General features: G+C 39.4%; 1 protein-coding gene across 1 annotated transcript in view; it reads right to left on the reverse strand.

The window, feature by feature from the left end:
* RP1 (RP1 axonemal microtubule associated) overlaps positions 1–15,298 on the reverse strand; it is a 141,927-nt gene that overhangs the window by 46,433 nt on the left and 80,196 nt on the right. The window contains 6 exon segments of the mRNA XM_059671758.1: positions 6,568–6,612; positions 6,934–6,992; positions 10,771–10,925; positions 14,101–14,198; positions 14,201–14,251; positions 14,967–15,099. Coding sequence (XP_059527741.1) covers positions 6,568–6,612; positions 6,934–6,992; positions 10,771–10,925; positions 14,101–14,198; positions 14,201–14,251; positions 14,967–15,099 — 541 coding nt within the window.

Here is a 15,298-nt window from a genome sequence, read left to right on the forward strand (position 1 = left end):
GAACTCAATGCAGGGCATGCAACTCTACCCACCCAGGTTATCCCTGGATTGAAGGGACAACTTAAAGATGTTTTTATTGTTATTTTCAAAGGCTCCACAGATGCATACTGCTTTGTGAGTATTTTTAACATTTACAAATATGAGTAAGACCTACCACCATTCTGGACACCCAAGTTCTCAGTAACTCCTTCACTAGATGTTATCTTTCTTTTTAATACATAATGTTATTCCCTCTCCCCAATACATTCACAAAGATCATTTGATTATCTCTAAGCTGTTTAATAAAACTTGCAACAAGTAAATTTTTCATGATGTTACAGTTGATAAAAAATAAAAAAATTAGAACTTAAGCCTCAGTATCCAAAAGCCAAAGGAGGAGGACTCAAAGTGGTTCACTGTACACTCCACCTTGTGGCAAGTTTGCTCTGAGGAATTTCAGTTCAGCTGGGAAAATAGGAAGCATTTCTAACTACAGTCCCATGGAGAATTCTATCGCGGTATTAGTTCTCACAGAAAGTCTTTTTTTCACCTGTGCTTGGATGCATAGTTCAAAAAGTTACAGAATTTCTTTCCTTTTTATGGATCTTCTTTCCTACCTCAACCTTATCTCCTTCCGCTGCCCTCTGAGCCTACCCTGGGATTTTCCTGTCATGCTATCACAGGGAGAAGGATAGGAATAACTTTGTACATGGGCTTACGTATCTTCTTCAATAAAATAGAGACAAGCAGCAGGGAGCCATTGAATTATATAATGCTCCTGTGATCGTCCCATCTGGAATTAGCATGTCACCATGACAGGAGCTTTAAAGGTGGGCTAACTAATGAAATGTCTTCCGTGGTGATTTTTGTTGATTCTCAAGTTTTCCTGGGCATGATTTTCTTTTCTACTGCCCAAATAAAATAAGTATTTTCTCCTATTTTGTATAGTTTACTTTTTTAAAATATGATCACTTATCTCTTCTAAGAATGTCTATTTAAAATACAAAATAGTTATGATGAGAGATTTAAACAATGCATGCAAAGCTATTAACCCCCATTGATTTCCCAGTTTAAGTAACTGTTTCCAGTCACGCTTCCACCAACCCATAAATACCAGGTTTATTCACAATAGGCAACCTGGACAAAGCAGGCACCTCCTGTTAGGTCAGAGAGCATATTTAAAGAAGGCCTGACGGATGTCTACTAACCCACTTGCTCTTTTGCAGTGACCATTGTATTGCTCTAGTAAGAGGTGGGGTCTGTTTCCCTCCCTTTGAGTCCGGGTTGCCCTTGTCCAATAGAATGCATCACAAGTGACATTCTGAGACTCCAGGGTCTAGACAGGCCTGGGTCTGTTAGAACACTCCCTCTTGGACCCCAAGAGTCTCCAAGCAAAAATCACCTACCTGAGCCACATCAACCCACTGAAAAGTACAAGATAATAATAAATTATTGTTTAGAGTCACTCAATTTGGGGGCGGTTTCTCGTGCAGCAACAGAAAACTGGAACGGCTGCTGAAAGCATGTCACAGATAAGAGCTCTCTATTATCTTTTTACTTAAAAATACCATTAGTGTTTTTACCAGGAGGTCTGATTATTAGCATGTACGCCAGGGGATTTGACAGAGGCATTGCTTTCATTTCCCAGGTAAAGCGGGATAACAGATTGCAGGCCTGTTGTTAACCTTTTCCTTTCCAAAGTTTTCCTTATTAATTGGAGATTTATTTTCAGGAAGGCACAGATGGTTTCTGTTGGTGAACTAAGTCCCTATAGCTAGTGATGTTGAATAGCCCCTTCCTTAGATCTTAACATTTTATCTTTCTTATTCTGTGCAGAATTCTGTCACAGAGCTGGCATGCATTTAACTCTGTAGCTCAGAAAATGGACCCTGTGGTTGAATATAGAAACATCTGTGTCTAGACACATTTTCAGTTACTTGGCAACTACCCACTGAATATAGTACTCAAAGAAATGCAGGGAAGATGCATGTAAATTAAGCTCTTCCCATGTAATTGTTAGTTCAACAGACAGAGGAAAAACTCAAAGCTTAAGTCACCTCGATGCACAGGGAAAATTATGGTACAGGCATGCTTTGCCTGTGGCACACCAGACAGCAAGCATAGTCACTTACCTTACGAGCAGGGCGCAGTCAGATGCAGTGAGAGTGACAAACCCACTGCTCCTCTGCAAACCGCAAGCTCCTGAGTACTTGGTGTATTTGACTCTGACTTGGTGGAGAGGGTGAGCATTGTGGCAGAGGAAGATGAAGGAGAATGGGAACAGCAGGTGACTTAGGGAGCAAAGGCTCTAACATTAACCAGATTCACCCCCTTCCCCAAAGCCCCGTGAGGACCCTCCAGACTCCAGGGGATGAATCCAAGAATTTCTTCCACCCACATCCCCTTTGTTTCCAGAGGGAGGTCAGAATAAATAAAATGACCTCCATCTTTACATCCTTAGTGGTATTTTAACATGGCTCATAGATTAGCATGCCTGTCAAATGCTGAATGCAACTCTGTTCATGATACTGATGCCCACAGCACCCCATCAAGCAGCCTCTGCCCCCTATGAACTCATTCCCCCTATAGCCACTTTCCCTTGCACCATCCTTTATCTATCCTAAAGGGCTCCTTCCCACCTCCAGGACTTTGTCTGAAATACCTCTGCCAGAATGTTTGTCCTCTAACTCTATTCTCCTCCTCCCATCTGGTGAACACCTTTGATTTCAGGCTCAGCTCACAAGTTACCTCCTCTAAGAAGCCCCCTCCAGACATCCCTCAAAATAATTGGAATGAACCCATCTCTCCTTGCTTCTGTTGGACCCTGTGCACACTTCAATTCTTAGATATGTGAATAAACGCCATCTGTCTGTGCGCTCCTACCCCCGTCTATCCACCAAGATTGTAAGCCACTGGAAGGCCAACTTTTGGTCTTAAATGTCTCCATATTCCCACTGCCTCTTTACTAGTACACTACTTCACACAGAGTAGTCTCTCAAAAAGTGAATGAGTGAGTGATTTATAAAACCTTTTGGGATCCATTAAGGAGTATTTTTTAAAAGACTGCATGTGTGAGAAAGAATATTCATGTATTATTACAAATGTTTCAGAACAATATTTAACTATTTCATAATTTAAAAAGAACAAGTCCTTCTAATGAGGTTTCATTAGTGTCATTTTTGGTACAAAGGGCAAGAACATTGTTATTTGCCTCATAATTCATCTTGTTATTAGTACAATAATAATAAAAACAATATTGACCTTGTATCATCCAAATTTTGAAGGGCATATAAATATATCTAAATGAGATTTGGCAAAGATACTATAAACAGACAAATTATTACTTTATTCTAACTTTGATAATTTTATCTCCAAACAAATCTATGTAAATAAATTCACAAGTCCTTCAAATATAGACTCATAAGATTATGACATTTTTTGAATTTTTTAAGTACTTCAGAAGAACTTTTATTTTTCCAAGAGACAAATAATATTAATCCTAGTATACATGTAAAGCAATCGAGAAATTATGTGCTGAATAGCACAAGAGTTGGGACATTTGATACAGAATTAGAAACAGCTATGCTGCTTAGAATAAAAGGGTTTCAAATAATGCTCAATTTTCTTCACTTCAAGTTCAGAAAACAACCATAAAACACTATCAGAAATGAATCTGTTAGCCCTGACCGGTTTGGCTCAGTGGATAGAGTGTCGGCCTGTGGACTGAAGAGTCCCAGGTTCGATTCCGGTCAAGGGCATGTACCTTGGTTGCGGGCACATCCCCTGTAGGGAGTGTGCAGGAGGCAGCCGATCGATGTTTCTCTCTCATCGATGTTTCTCTCTATCTCTCTCCCTTCCTCTCTGTAAAAAATCAATAAAAAATATATTTTAAAAAAAGAAATGAATCTGTTATATATTTTATGTCATGGTTATAGAGTAAAACTTTTGTCATTTCAATGATTCTGACTATTATTTATTGTTGTGGGACATAGTAAAAGACACCCCAATTTACAGGGCTGAATGGAGATAAACAGGAGTATAAATAGTTGACAATAGTGGGGTGTGCTGCCTGCTCCAGCCCAAATGCTTGTTCAGGGGACTGTTGCCAGGTGCTCCGGATCCATGATGCATTTCAACACAAGGAAAAATGTAGTCTAAAAATTAACATTTATCGGGTACACAAGATGTACCAGGCTCTATTTAAGTGTTTTATAAATATTATTTTACCTAATCCTCACAGCAACCCTGATAGTTTCTATTATTGTCTCTATTTTATAAGAAAGTAGGAGGCATGGAGAAACACAGTGATTGCTCCATGCCATGCAGTGAGCAAGGGATGTAGTGAAGATTTAGAATCTGCACTATCACCCAGGATGCTCAGGAGCCTCTCTGCTTGTTGGTAGCTGGTTGGATCTCACTATTAAGTAAGGATTAACTATTCTTCAGTGCAATTTACCATGAAGCCCCTGCCTCTCTGTTTAGTACCTTCAACTCCACTTCAAATCCTGATCCTTGTCAGGGAGAATGGCATGATAGCTAAATGTCATGTTCTTTCCAGGTGCCCCAGAGTCCCTGTGGCCATCCTCAATCTGGATTCTAGCTTCTCCTCAATGGCATTTTCATCTTGCCTTTACCCCAAATTCCCTTCAAGCTTATCCTTCATACTTGCTGCTAAACTTCCCCCCATATCCCTGTCTTTACTGATCATCCACCTTACCTTAGCGAACACAGAAACCTATTTCTTGCTTCTCTTTGAGTATTTACTAACAGTTCTCAAGTGCTGCACTTTCCAGCCTCCAAACAATTTACTAGACCCAAACCTACCTTCAGATACACCTCACGGTATGCCACTCATTAGGATAGCAACTCATAGTCCTCAGTATATCCAGAATTCAAATCTTGGCCTACACACATACGCAGGTCTACATGAACTACCCTCTACCAATTCTATGGCTGTACTTACCTATTGCTTTGTAACAAACCATTCTAAGCTTAATGGAATAAAAAAATGATAATTATTTATTTTGCCAGTGACTGCAATCTGGGTCAGACTTGGCAGAGAAGGACCATCCCTGCTTCACACAGTGTCAACTGGGAAGGCTCAACTGCCACAGGAGGATCTGAATCCAAGATGGCCCTCTCAGATGCCCGGCAAGTTGGTGCGGGCTGCTGGCTGGAAGGTCAGCCGGGGATCAGGGAAATACCTTTGTGCCTCTCCATGTAGAGCTCTCCATGTGGTCTGTGCTCCCTTACGGTCATGGTATGTGGCTGGGTTCTAAGGACAAACATCTCCAGAGAGAGATGAAGACAGGAACAACCCGGCAGAGCAGTGTTGATTTTCCTGACCGGCTAGTGTACAGCGGAAATGTCGCATAGCATGACACCTGCTGCGCACTCACAGTGGAGGCAGTCTCAAAGGTCTGCCCAGGTTGATTCTGCCTTTTGATGGGAGACTGACAAGGTCTGGAAGAGCACATGGGACAGGAAGTGTTATAGGCATTTTCAGCAAATACGGTCTGCCACATCTCCCTTTCCAGACCTGCCATTCAACCTTTCTCAGCCACTCTTCCACCAGGACCACTAGTCTCTAGGTCAGTGGTTCTCACCTGGGGGTGATTTTGCCCCAGAGGACATTTGGTGATGCCTGAAGATATATTCTGTGGTCACAATTTAGGGAATGGGGTAGGTGTTATTAGCATCCAGGGATGATGATATACTTGACAGTATATCACAACTCCTGTGGCAGTTGAGCCTTCCCAGTTGACACTGTGTGAAGCAGGGATGGTCCTTCTCTGCCAAGTCTGACCCAGATTGCACAAGAAAAAAAGTTATTCAGCCCAAAGAATAGTTGTAAGGTTGAAAATCACTTCATTAAGTATATTTTACCCCAAACTGTACTATGCTTTCTGTGAATTATCTCTAAACTGGTTGAGAATAAACTCTTTTGGCAATGTTTCTTCATAGCTGTTAGACATTCTGAAGATGCTAAAATCATAGTATTACTGTTTCAATGTCAAATCCATTCCATTCCATTTCTATGTTGAAATATGGATATTTTGTCTGTCAGGGAAAGGTGTAAAACAAGGTTCTAGAATCAAGGAAGGATGAATGACTATCTAAACACTGGTATTTAACTTGTTTTGCATATTTGTTATCTGCATTTATCCATCACATTCAGATCAGCTTTAAAATGTAAACATACTAATAATACAATTGTGGTTGATTTAAAGAGGACCTAATTGAAAAAGCTAACTTCAAAAGACTTAAAAAGAAAACTAGAAAGCAATATGCAAATTTAATAAAGAAAAAGTACAATGAATAGAAATTAATCACTTGAAAATGATTATTTCTCTTATGTTTAAATTATTGAAAGGAAAAAGCATTTGAAGCTAAGGTCATTTATGTTACTTTCATTATAAACCAAGCAATAACTTAATGCCTGTGCCTATATTCATTTTAAATATTTTTCTATCAATAGTTTAATAATATACAATAAGAATATATAAAAACTGGTCAGGATAGGTCATCTTGAAAAAGAAACCAGTTATTTCAGATGATTAAAAGGTGAAAAGTGGCAATAACATTTACCATTTGCTTCCTCTTGTATTTTAGGTTGATGATTTATTTGCATTTCTGCAAAAAAATAAAAGTGAAGTGCAGTTAATAATAGATCTGTCTGATGACATAAGTGGAAGAAAAAGAAGTATGAGTTTAACTCTTTAACAGTATAGCAAATCCTTAGACTAATTTGTAACTTGCAGTAGGGCATATAACATTGCAAGACACATCTTTATATATGCTTTTATTTTCACTGTGAAAAATAATTATAAATTTGATGCAAAGGGGAAACTATCAAAGGGGACATTCTGGAAACAACTGGGGATTATTCCATGACATCCAGTTTATCAAAATCATCTTGTACTTTCTTGTACTGAAGATTTTTTTAATCCTCACCTTGAAGATAAAGTTCAATTTCTGAATGAATTATGCCCTGAGACATAAAGGGAAGCCATCTGAAGAAAAGAAAAAAGAAAAAGAAGAAAAAAAGAGAGAGAATTAATTTTTGTTTTTCTTAATTTTTACAATAAGCCTTATTCTTCATTGATTTTGAATATTAAAAGGTAACTATTAAAATAGCTTTAAGTCAAACATGATCCAATATACTATGGACTCATCACTGGTAAGAATGATGTCACAACTGTGGCTTGCAGAATAAAATACATAAATTACTAACCTTGCTAACCATCTATCTCTTCAGGTTTACCAGTCCTCAATCAGAAACACTTGTAAATATAACTGAGGCCCCTGGGGAGCACACTCCACATACCAAGCTGTAACAAAGACAAGCGAGGTCTAAGACTGAACCTGATACGTGGGCTAGGTTCAAAAGTGTGGCCTGAGGATAACTTGGCACAGAAAAATAAGCTCCACCATTTTAATAAATCCTCAATCGTTAATACAACCTGTATCTCTAACATCCTCTGTCTTGCTTTCTCATAGCTTTCTTTAATATCTTTCCTTCATTGTCTCCAAAAAGAATATTACCCTAGCCCTGATCGGTTTGGCTCAGGGGATAGAGCGTTGGCCTGCAGACTGAAGGGTCCCAGGTTTGATTCCAGTCAAGGGCATGTACCTTGGTTGCGGGCACATCCCCAGTGGGGGGTGTGCAGGAGGCAGCTGGTCAATGTTTCTCTCTCATCGATGTTTCTAACTCTCTGTCCCTCCCCTTTCCTCTCTGTAGAAAATCAATAAAATATATTTTTTAGAAAAGAATATTACCCTAAAATTTGGTGAAAATATTACCACTTTGGAAAATGTACTCAGCATGAATGATAGCTAATCATACCAGCTTCCCTCTCAACCAAGCAAACTCCTGTGTCAGAAGTTCCTTTTGGCAGAAAAAGCCAAGGCTGACCTCAGAAAGCCAACCTTCCCACTTGCTGGCTTTGTGATACTACTCTCTTTACTAAGTTGCCTACCTCACAGAGCTGTTGTGAAGCTGAAATGAATAGTCATGTAAAAATATTTTATGTACTATTAAGTGGTACATAAATGTTACTACTTTACCACAATAACCACAGTTATTGTTATTCAAATAATTCCACATTCAAACACACTTCTATTCCTTCCATCCTTCTATCTATTCAATAAATATTTAGAAAGCACCTTTTGTGTGGCAGGCACTTTGCTAAGTGCTGGGGAATACAAGAACAAGAGAGACAAGGAAACTGTGCTGAAGAAAATTTCAGTGTGAAAGAAGAAAACAGATGTGTAAAGGTATCAATTCACCAAGTGCTGTAGGTGATGTAAGAAATAATTGCAGATATTATAGGAGAAGAGGAGACTGACCACTTCTTAATGGCAAGAATGGAGAAGTAAAGGAATAAAGAACAAACAAATTTCAATAAAGATATGATACTTGAGCGACAAGTTGGACAGTAAGTAGATGTTTGACAGGCAAACAAGATGTCAGGAAGGCACCGTAGGGAGAGAAAAATAGCACTGGCAATGGTACAGAGATGAAACTCCATGTGGCTGGAGCACGGGAGCTGCTGGAAAAGACATGAGAGGTGGGGGGGTAGAAACATGTGGTGGTTACTGAACCCCAAAATGCCAAGGTATTCCAAGGCTGAGCTGTGGGACTTACTCCACCGCACTGGCCTTGGAGTTACCAGATGGTGCTGGAGTTGGGGTATAAAGGTGAACTGTGAGCTCAGACAGTTCTACTGAGCTGTCAGCACTACTCATCTTTCCACTTTTCAAAAGCTAGGGTCTTGACTGTCCAAGAACATCATACATTTTATGCAGCCACCAGCAAAAAGCATGCTTGAACAGCCCAGATCACCCCAGAGTTATGGGCTAAGTAGAAAATATAAATGCAGAAACAAAAAAAATCTAGAAAAAACATTTTTTTCTAGACTTTTAAGATGAAAGTAGACAACCATGAAATGTGTTTGAGTGATCTTGCCCTAAAAAATATGGGTTGTTTCCGTGGGAAAGGGCATAAAAGGTTGACATAGCATAGATCTTGTCTGTGATACATTTTACATATGGCAACCCCTGACTCACATTCAACATGGCAGAAGAAATACTAAAAGCATGTAACAAGGCTCTATGTCTCCAGCCCCACACCGAAAAAACGAGCAAGACTCATCCCTACGCCGCATTCTGTCAGTTTCCCACCATCACTACTTGTCACTTTTGTACCAAGGATCGGCTCAAACTGACAAAGAAGAGGCCAGAAATCTGCAGTAGCACAAATACACTCTCAGAATAGCAAGAAATTATTAAGAGTGGCCTCCTTTAGGGAAAAGAAAATCTGTAAAGATTGTTGGACAGTTCCCAACATTAAAGATTCAAAATGCCAAAAACAGCCCAAAGTTTCTTCTTCCATGTCCACAATAGGCTGGGTTTTCACATGGAAACCTATTCTTATTCAACCGCTTTCATGGGTCTGGGGCCCATCCTCTTTCCTGTGACTGAGAGACCAAGTGACAATAAACTCGGTGCCTCCGTGCCAGCGGGGAGTTTTCCTGAGAGACTCGGTAAGAATCTAGAGAGCAAGGCTTAAAGGCAGTAGGGCCAGGTCAGAAGTGGAGGGAGTTGCTTCCTGGACTTGTCATCATGGGGCTCAAGGGAAAGCCCAAATTATCTAGATTTTAATCGTTGTCCTTTGTCTTTCTTATGTGCTGTTCTGAGAGTTCTCTCTAAAATTTTCCTCACTAAATTCCCTTATGAAATTGTTATATCGTGACGATTTTAGTAATGTAAAGAGACCAACATTTAAACAAATATCCTCACAATGTATGTGATAATTTTCAGTGTAATCTTTTGGTCCTTTTGTGACATATAGCACACTGAAATGCCGAGAAATTGCAAGATAATTTTTAAGTATATATATTTTTTTATTTCAGAGAGGAAGAGAGAGAGAGAGAGAGAGAGAGAGAGAGAGAGAGAGAGAGAGAAACATCAGTGATGAGAGAGAACCATTGATTGGCTGCCTCCTGCACACCCCCTACTGTGGGTCCAGCCTGCAATCTGGGCATGTGCCCTTGACCAGAAATGAACCCTTCTGTCTACAGGCTTACTATCTTTCCACTGAGCCAAACCAGCTAGGGTGCAAGGTAATTTTTACTTGCAATACTTACCAATAAATTATTTACTTAAACAACAACGAATGATGCATGTCGTGGAATACTGAGTCAATGACACAAATCCACGCACCTAAAACACACACATACACTCACACACACAGGACTGTCCGCATTGCAGCACACTCTCTTTTTTTTTTAATTAAATCTTTATTGTTCAGATTATTACATATGTTCCTCTTTTTTTTCCCCCCCATAACTCCCCTCCTCCCAGTTCCCGCCCCACCCTCCGCCCTCACTCCCCACCCACTGTCCTCATCCATAGGTGCACGATTTTTGTCCAGTCTCTTCCCACATCTCCCACACCCCTTTCCCCCCCAAGAATAGTCAGTCCATTCCCTTTCTATGTCCCTGATTTTATTATAATCAACAGTTCATTCTGTTCATCAGATTATGTATTCACTTGATTCTTAGATTCACTTGTTGATAGATGCATATTTGTTGTTCATAATTTGTATCTTTACCTTTTTCTTCCTCTTCCTCTTCTTAAAGGATACCTTTCAGCATTTCATATAATCCTGGTTTGGTGGTGATGAACTCCTTTAGCTTTTCCTTATCTGTGAAGCTCTTTATCTGACCTTCAATTCTGAATGATAGCTTGCAGCACACTCTCTTGAAGTACCATGGAGACCAGCACTACCTTTCACAGGAGAAGATGGACTGGGATGCGGTGCCAGGTTCTCTGACAATGACCTTCTCACAATACCAGTACTGAGATTTGTCACTGGCCTCACAGCGCAACAGCACCTTCTGCAGCTTGCCAAGTGACACTGCTTCTATTTGAAACATGTCAGTCTGGTGCAGGAGACAGAGGAAAACCCCACAGAAATAACTTGAGTCCAGCACATGACAAATGCAGGTAATAATAATAGCCCAAGGACGGCCAGAGGTGGCATAATACTTTAAAAGAGATAATGTTACTACAGCCAGCATCAAAAGGGGTAATAAGGAAAGAAAAATAAGCAAATTACTTTTTTACCTATTAGAAATCTATTTCTGGCTGTGCTTCTTTCTCTCTTGCAGTTTTATTTTCTCCATTTGTGGTAGTATCCAGTGTAACAAATAAATAAGCCCTAATACAAAGGCTTCCAGTCCGTGGCTTTTCTCTGGCTTGGATTTCTGCCCCTGTATGCAGTTTATTAGGTGGTCAGGTTGCAGCACGTGGACCCATATGTAGCACATTTCATTTTCATGAATGCTGATCTACTTTGAGGCATGGAGGCACACATTTCTCCTCTCTCCCCACCTCCCCCTTCTTCCTTCCATTCTCTAAAATTTCTCTCCTGTACCTCTCTCCATAAATTAGATAGAGCACATTCTTGGGTTTGTTGTGAAAGAGCATCCTGGCGTCTTCATTTCTAAATAGGGTTGCTTTATCATGTCAAAAAGTTACTGAATTTCCAGAGATGTAGGACCTAAAGTAAATGCTACATTGATTAAAATAAAAAGAACTCCTTCACACATTACTTCCTCATAGATTGTTGCTGGGAATAACCACCCTAAAATTATCTGAGAAAAGGGTCATGGATTTGATTATGTCTGAGACATTCCCAGACATGCCATCTGACTATTAGCCACTTTTTTCTACTTTGTGGTAGGAATGCTGATTTAGGGCTGCTTATTTTGCTTACATTGCCACCAGGTTAAATTTCAATTTGGTATTCATGATATATTACTGGGTGTCGACTGTTGGGTCCACATATTTTTATGGAAATCTCTTGTTTAGACCAAACAGAAACCATGACTAGTCCCATGACATTTCTTTAAATCAGATAATGATTGTGCATGTTCTCTGGGATGCCTTTAAAGGGACATTTCTTGATATGCATCACCTGCTGTAGCAGATATAAGTGATACGCCCTGCCATCTGAGTCCATTTCTGGGGTCATCGGCTGCTTTGCTAGCTGGCGTAGGCGTGCTGGCAGCTTTCTTTCTCAGTCCCTACACCTCACTGCTTCTTTGCCTGAGGACTTCCCGTGGTGGGACAATTTTGAGGGATGTCCTGCAGAGTTTCTCTAAAGGTACCTAACAAGAAAAAGTTCCAGTAGTAATTAACTCATTAATGTCCCTATATTGGCTTTTCCCCATTTCCTGCCTCACTTTCCCCACTCTTCGCCTCAAAGGTGCTCACTGGGATCACCTCCGAGATAAATTACCTGTACCCCAGTCTTTGTCTTATGGCCTGCCTTACAGCAAATACCTCAAGGTGCAGAAAGATTTCCTGAATCAGCTTTCTGGTTTCTTCTTGTCTCTTAAAGTAACTTAACTTTTGAAGATAAAATTAAACTCGGTCTATTATGTATGTTGCTGCCTTTTGATTACATCGCTGGACACTTTGTAGAAAAAATGACAACAACCAGCCCAATCAGTGGCTAACGATGTGAGTTGTGGCTGGTGTGAAATTACTCTGGGGATAAACCAAAAGATTGTTGCCACAGTTTCTCGAATGCAAAATTCTTGCAATCATTGAGCAATTCCATTACATTCTAAGCAGTGAGGAAAATAACAGAAAAAAATGTGAGATCCATAATGAATCAGGGAAGAAAACACTTTTCTACCTCTAGTTTTAAATTTTAAAATCATGCCACTTATTTATGTACTGATTGCAACTTTAATTTCAACCTATAATACATCTTCTCCACTCTGTGGTAAATGATGAGCTGTCAAATCTGAGCATGTAACTTCACACAACACTGCATGCTGGCGACCAACTAGCAGGTACTGAAGCTTCACAATTGATCACGAAGGGGTAGGGTGAGCATCTGGGACTGATGGAAAGCTGGGAAGATTCTCCAATGGATAACCTCACTAATCACTTGGAGTAATAATAACAATAATATCATGGTATATAAAATTGTGTTTTTGCTCAAAATTTATAACTCAGTTTCACAGCAAAAATTAGGCATAATTTTGTATTTCCCCTCATCCATACTAGTTCTAGTTTTCCTCTTCATTCTGATAATGTGCCATGATAAATAAAAACTCATGTGAGCTTTAACACCTCTGATGTTTCAAAATATCTTATGAACTATAACTACAAAAAAAGTATGAGAAACAGCATTCTCAAACTGGTTTGGGAACCTTTATTTTTAAAAATATACCCTTGGGTTACACAATCTCTACTCTTAATTTCAGACCCCCTAAATAGCTCTGTATTTCTATATATATAGCAAAATAACTTTAAAAAGTAACTGGATTGCCTGGCTGGGTGGCTCAATTGGTTGGATCATGGACCCTTACACCAAAAGGTTAGGAGTTCAATTCCTGGTTAGGGCGCACACCTAGGTTGTGTGTTCAATTCCCGTTCGGGGGGTATACAGGAGGCAATCTGTCAATGTTTCTTTCTTACATTGACATTTTTATCACACATTCTATTCCTTTATCTAAAATCAATTTTAAAAAACCCATATCCTCAGGTGAGGATTAAAAAAATCTAACTGGATTGATTATGTATCTCAGCACAACTCCTCAGACACCTAATACACAGAAAGATTCTCATATTTGACAAAATAAATAATAAAGGACTTTAATGTGTGAAAATGATATAGTTGGCACCAGGCAAGATGTTTAAAGAAAGGCTATTGTGTTATTATGTGAAATGTACTATAATGGCTTTTCTATAACCTCACTGTTTAGCACAAACTTTGTAACTTTCAGTCTCAACAGAGCATGTTCATGTATATTTTTCTCTGATATCATCTCAACTTATCTTTTTCTTATTCTAAGACTATCACTAATTTTGAGTGTTTTTATCTTTGTTCTGTTATTCAACCCTAGTATAGGGTGTCCCATTTTTCTTGTGAGAACAACTTCTAAAATAAAGCACATTAGGAAGCTGAGTCAGGAAACTTTGCTGAAGACGTCCTAAAATGGAAACTTGAAGCATTGTGAGCACCTTTCACTTTCAATCATGTACGGGAACCTTCAGAGAGACTGCGAAGAACAGGGGGAGTTATTTGCGCAGACTCACCTGTCCTCTTTGAAATTTGACTGGCATGTTGGAGTTGCACAGCAGTCTAAGGCCAGAGTCTCCCCTCTCCCCGTAGAGACACAGGGAAACTTCCGACATGTTTCTGCTCTCTTCAGTTGCCCAGTATGGATGTCAACATGGTACCTCACTACTGGCAAAGCAAAGGGGAGAGAAACAAGAGGAAATCCATCACATGGGAGTCCATGCAAACAGGACCCAGACCCATGGGCTAGGCTATAGTAAAAACAAACGAACAAAAAAATCACATGAGAATTCCCTTAATCTGGACTTTCTATATCTGAGAGATTTTTTTATCTTTCAATTATTAATTTTAATTTTAAATGGGCATTTTCACATCATGAACAATTGCCCAGGAGGCTTATAGCTTTTTAAGAAAGAGAAATAAAAGATTTTTAAAAGGCTTTCATTGTTTTTTATGCATGGCATAGGAAAAGATTTCATGCTTAGTATTTTAACAGCAAAGGTGACAATGTTATTGTGCATGATGCTTAAAGTTTAAAATTATGTAGGGTTTGATGAGGAAATAGATCATTAGTGAGGTAATGACATTAGGTGGCCACTGGCCCAGGCAAAGCCAGAGGAAACACAGATGTGACATTTTTCTTTGTCATCACCTCAGCCCCTGAGACTGTAGCTGGACAGTAAGAACCTTTTTGAGATTACATTTAATCCCAGATCCACCAGTGACTCGTGCTGTGATGCTGAAAAAGTCACTTCTCAATGGGTAAAACAACTCTCTTGGAAATAGGAAAAAATATTCTGTGACTAAATAGTTCAGAAATAAATTTAAGCAACTGTAAAACAATTTGTATATGCAAGATATGTTACTGCAAATCATAACACACATGGAAACATAGCTTGTCCTCCTTTTATGGCAGGAAGCTCACAGACAACATCCTCATCGGCTTGGATTCGAGATAACCACACATTTGCTGCAAAATCTAGGGTCTTCTTGCTCTTCATATGCTGCATGGTCACCTGAGATTAGAAGAAACAATAACCAAATTGTGTGATTTCCAATGTCTCATAGGCTCAGAGTTCAAAATGCAGCCCAGGGATTGCCAAATGCATTGCACACTCTGGTGGTGGTTATTATGATTATTCGTTATAGCAGTGGCTGTTGCTTATAAAGTAATATTTTTTGCCAGATAAATGACTTATGCTGAGTGACTTATTT

The sequence above is a fragment of the Myotis daubentonii genome, chromosome 17 (genome assembly GCF_963259705.1).
Source record: "Myotis daubentonii chromosome 17, mMyoDau2.1, whole genome shotgun sequence".
Taxonomy (NCBI): domain Eukaryota; kingdom Metazoa; phylum Chordata; class Mammalia; order Chiroptera; family Vespertilionidae; genus Myotis; species Myotis daubentonii.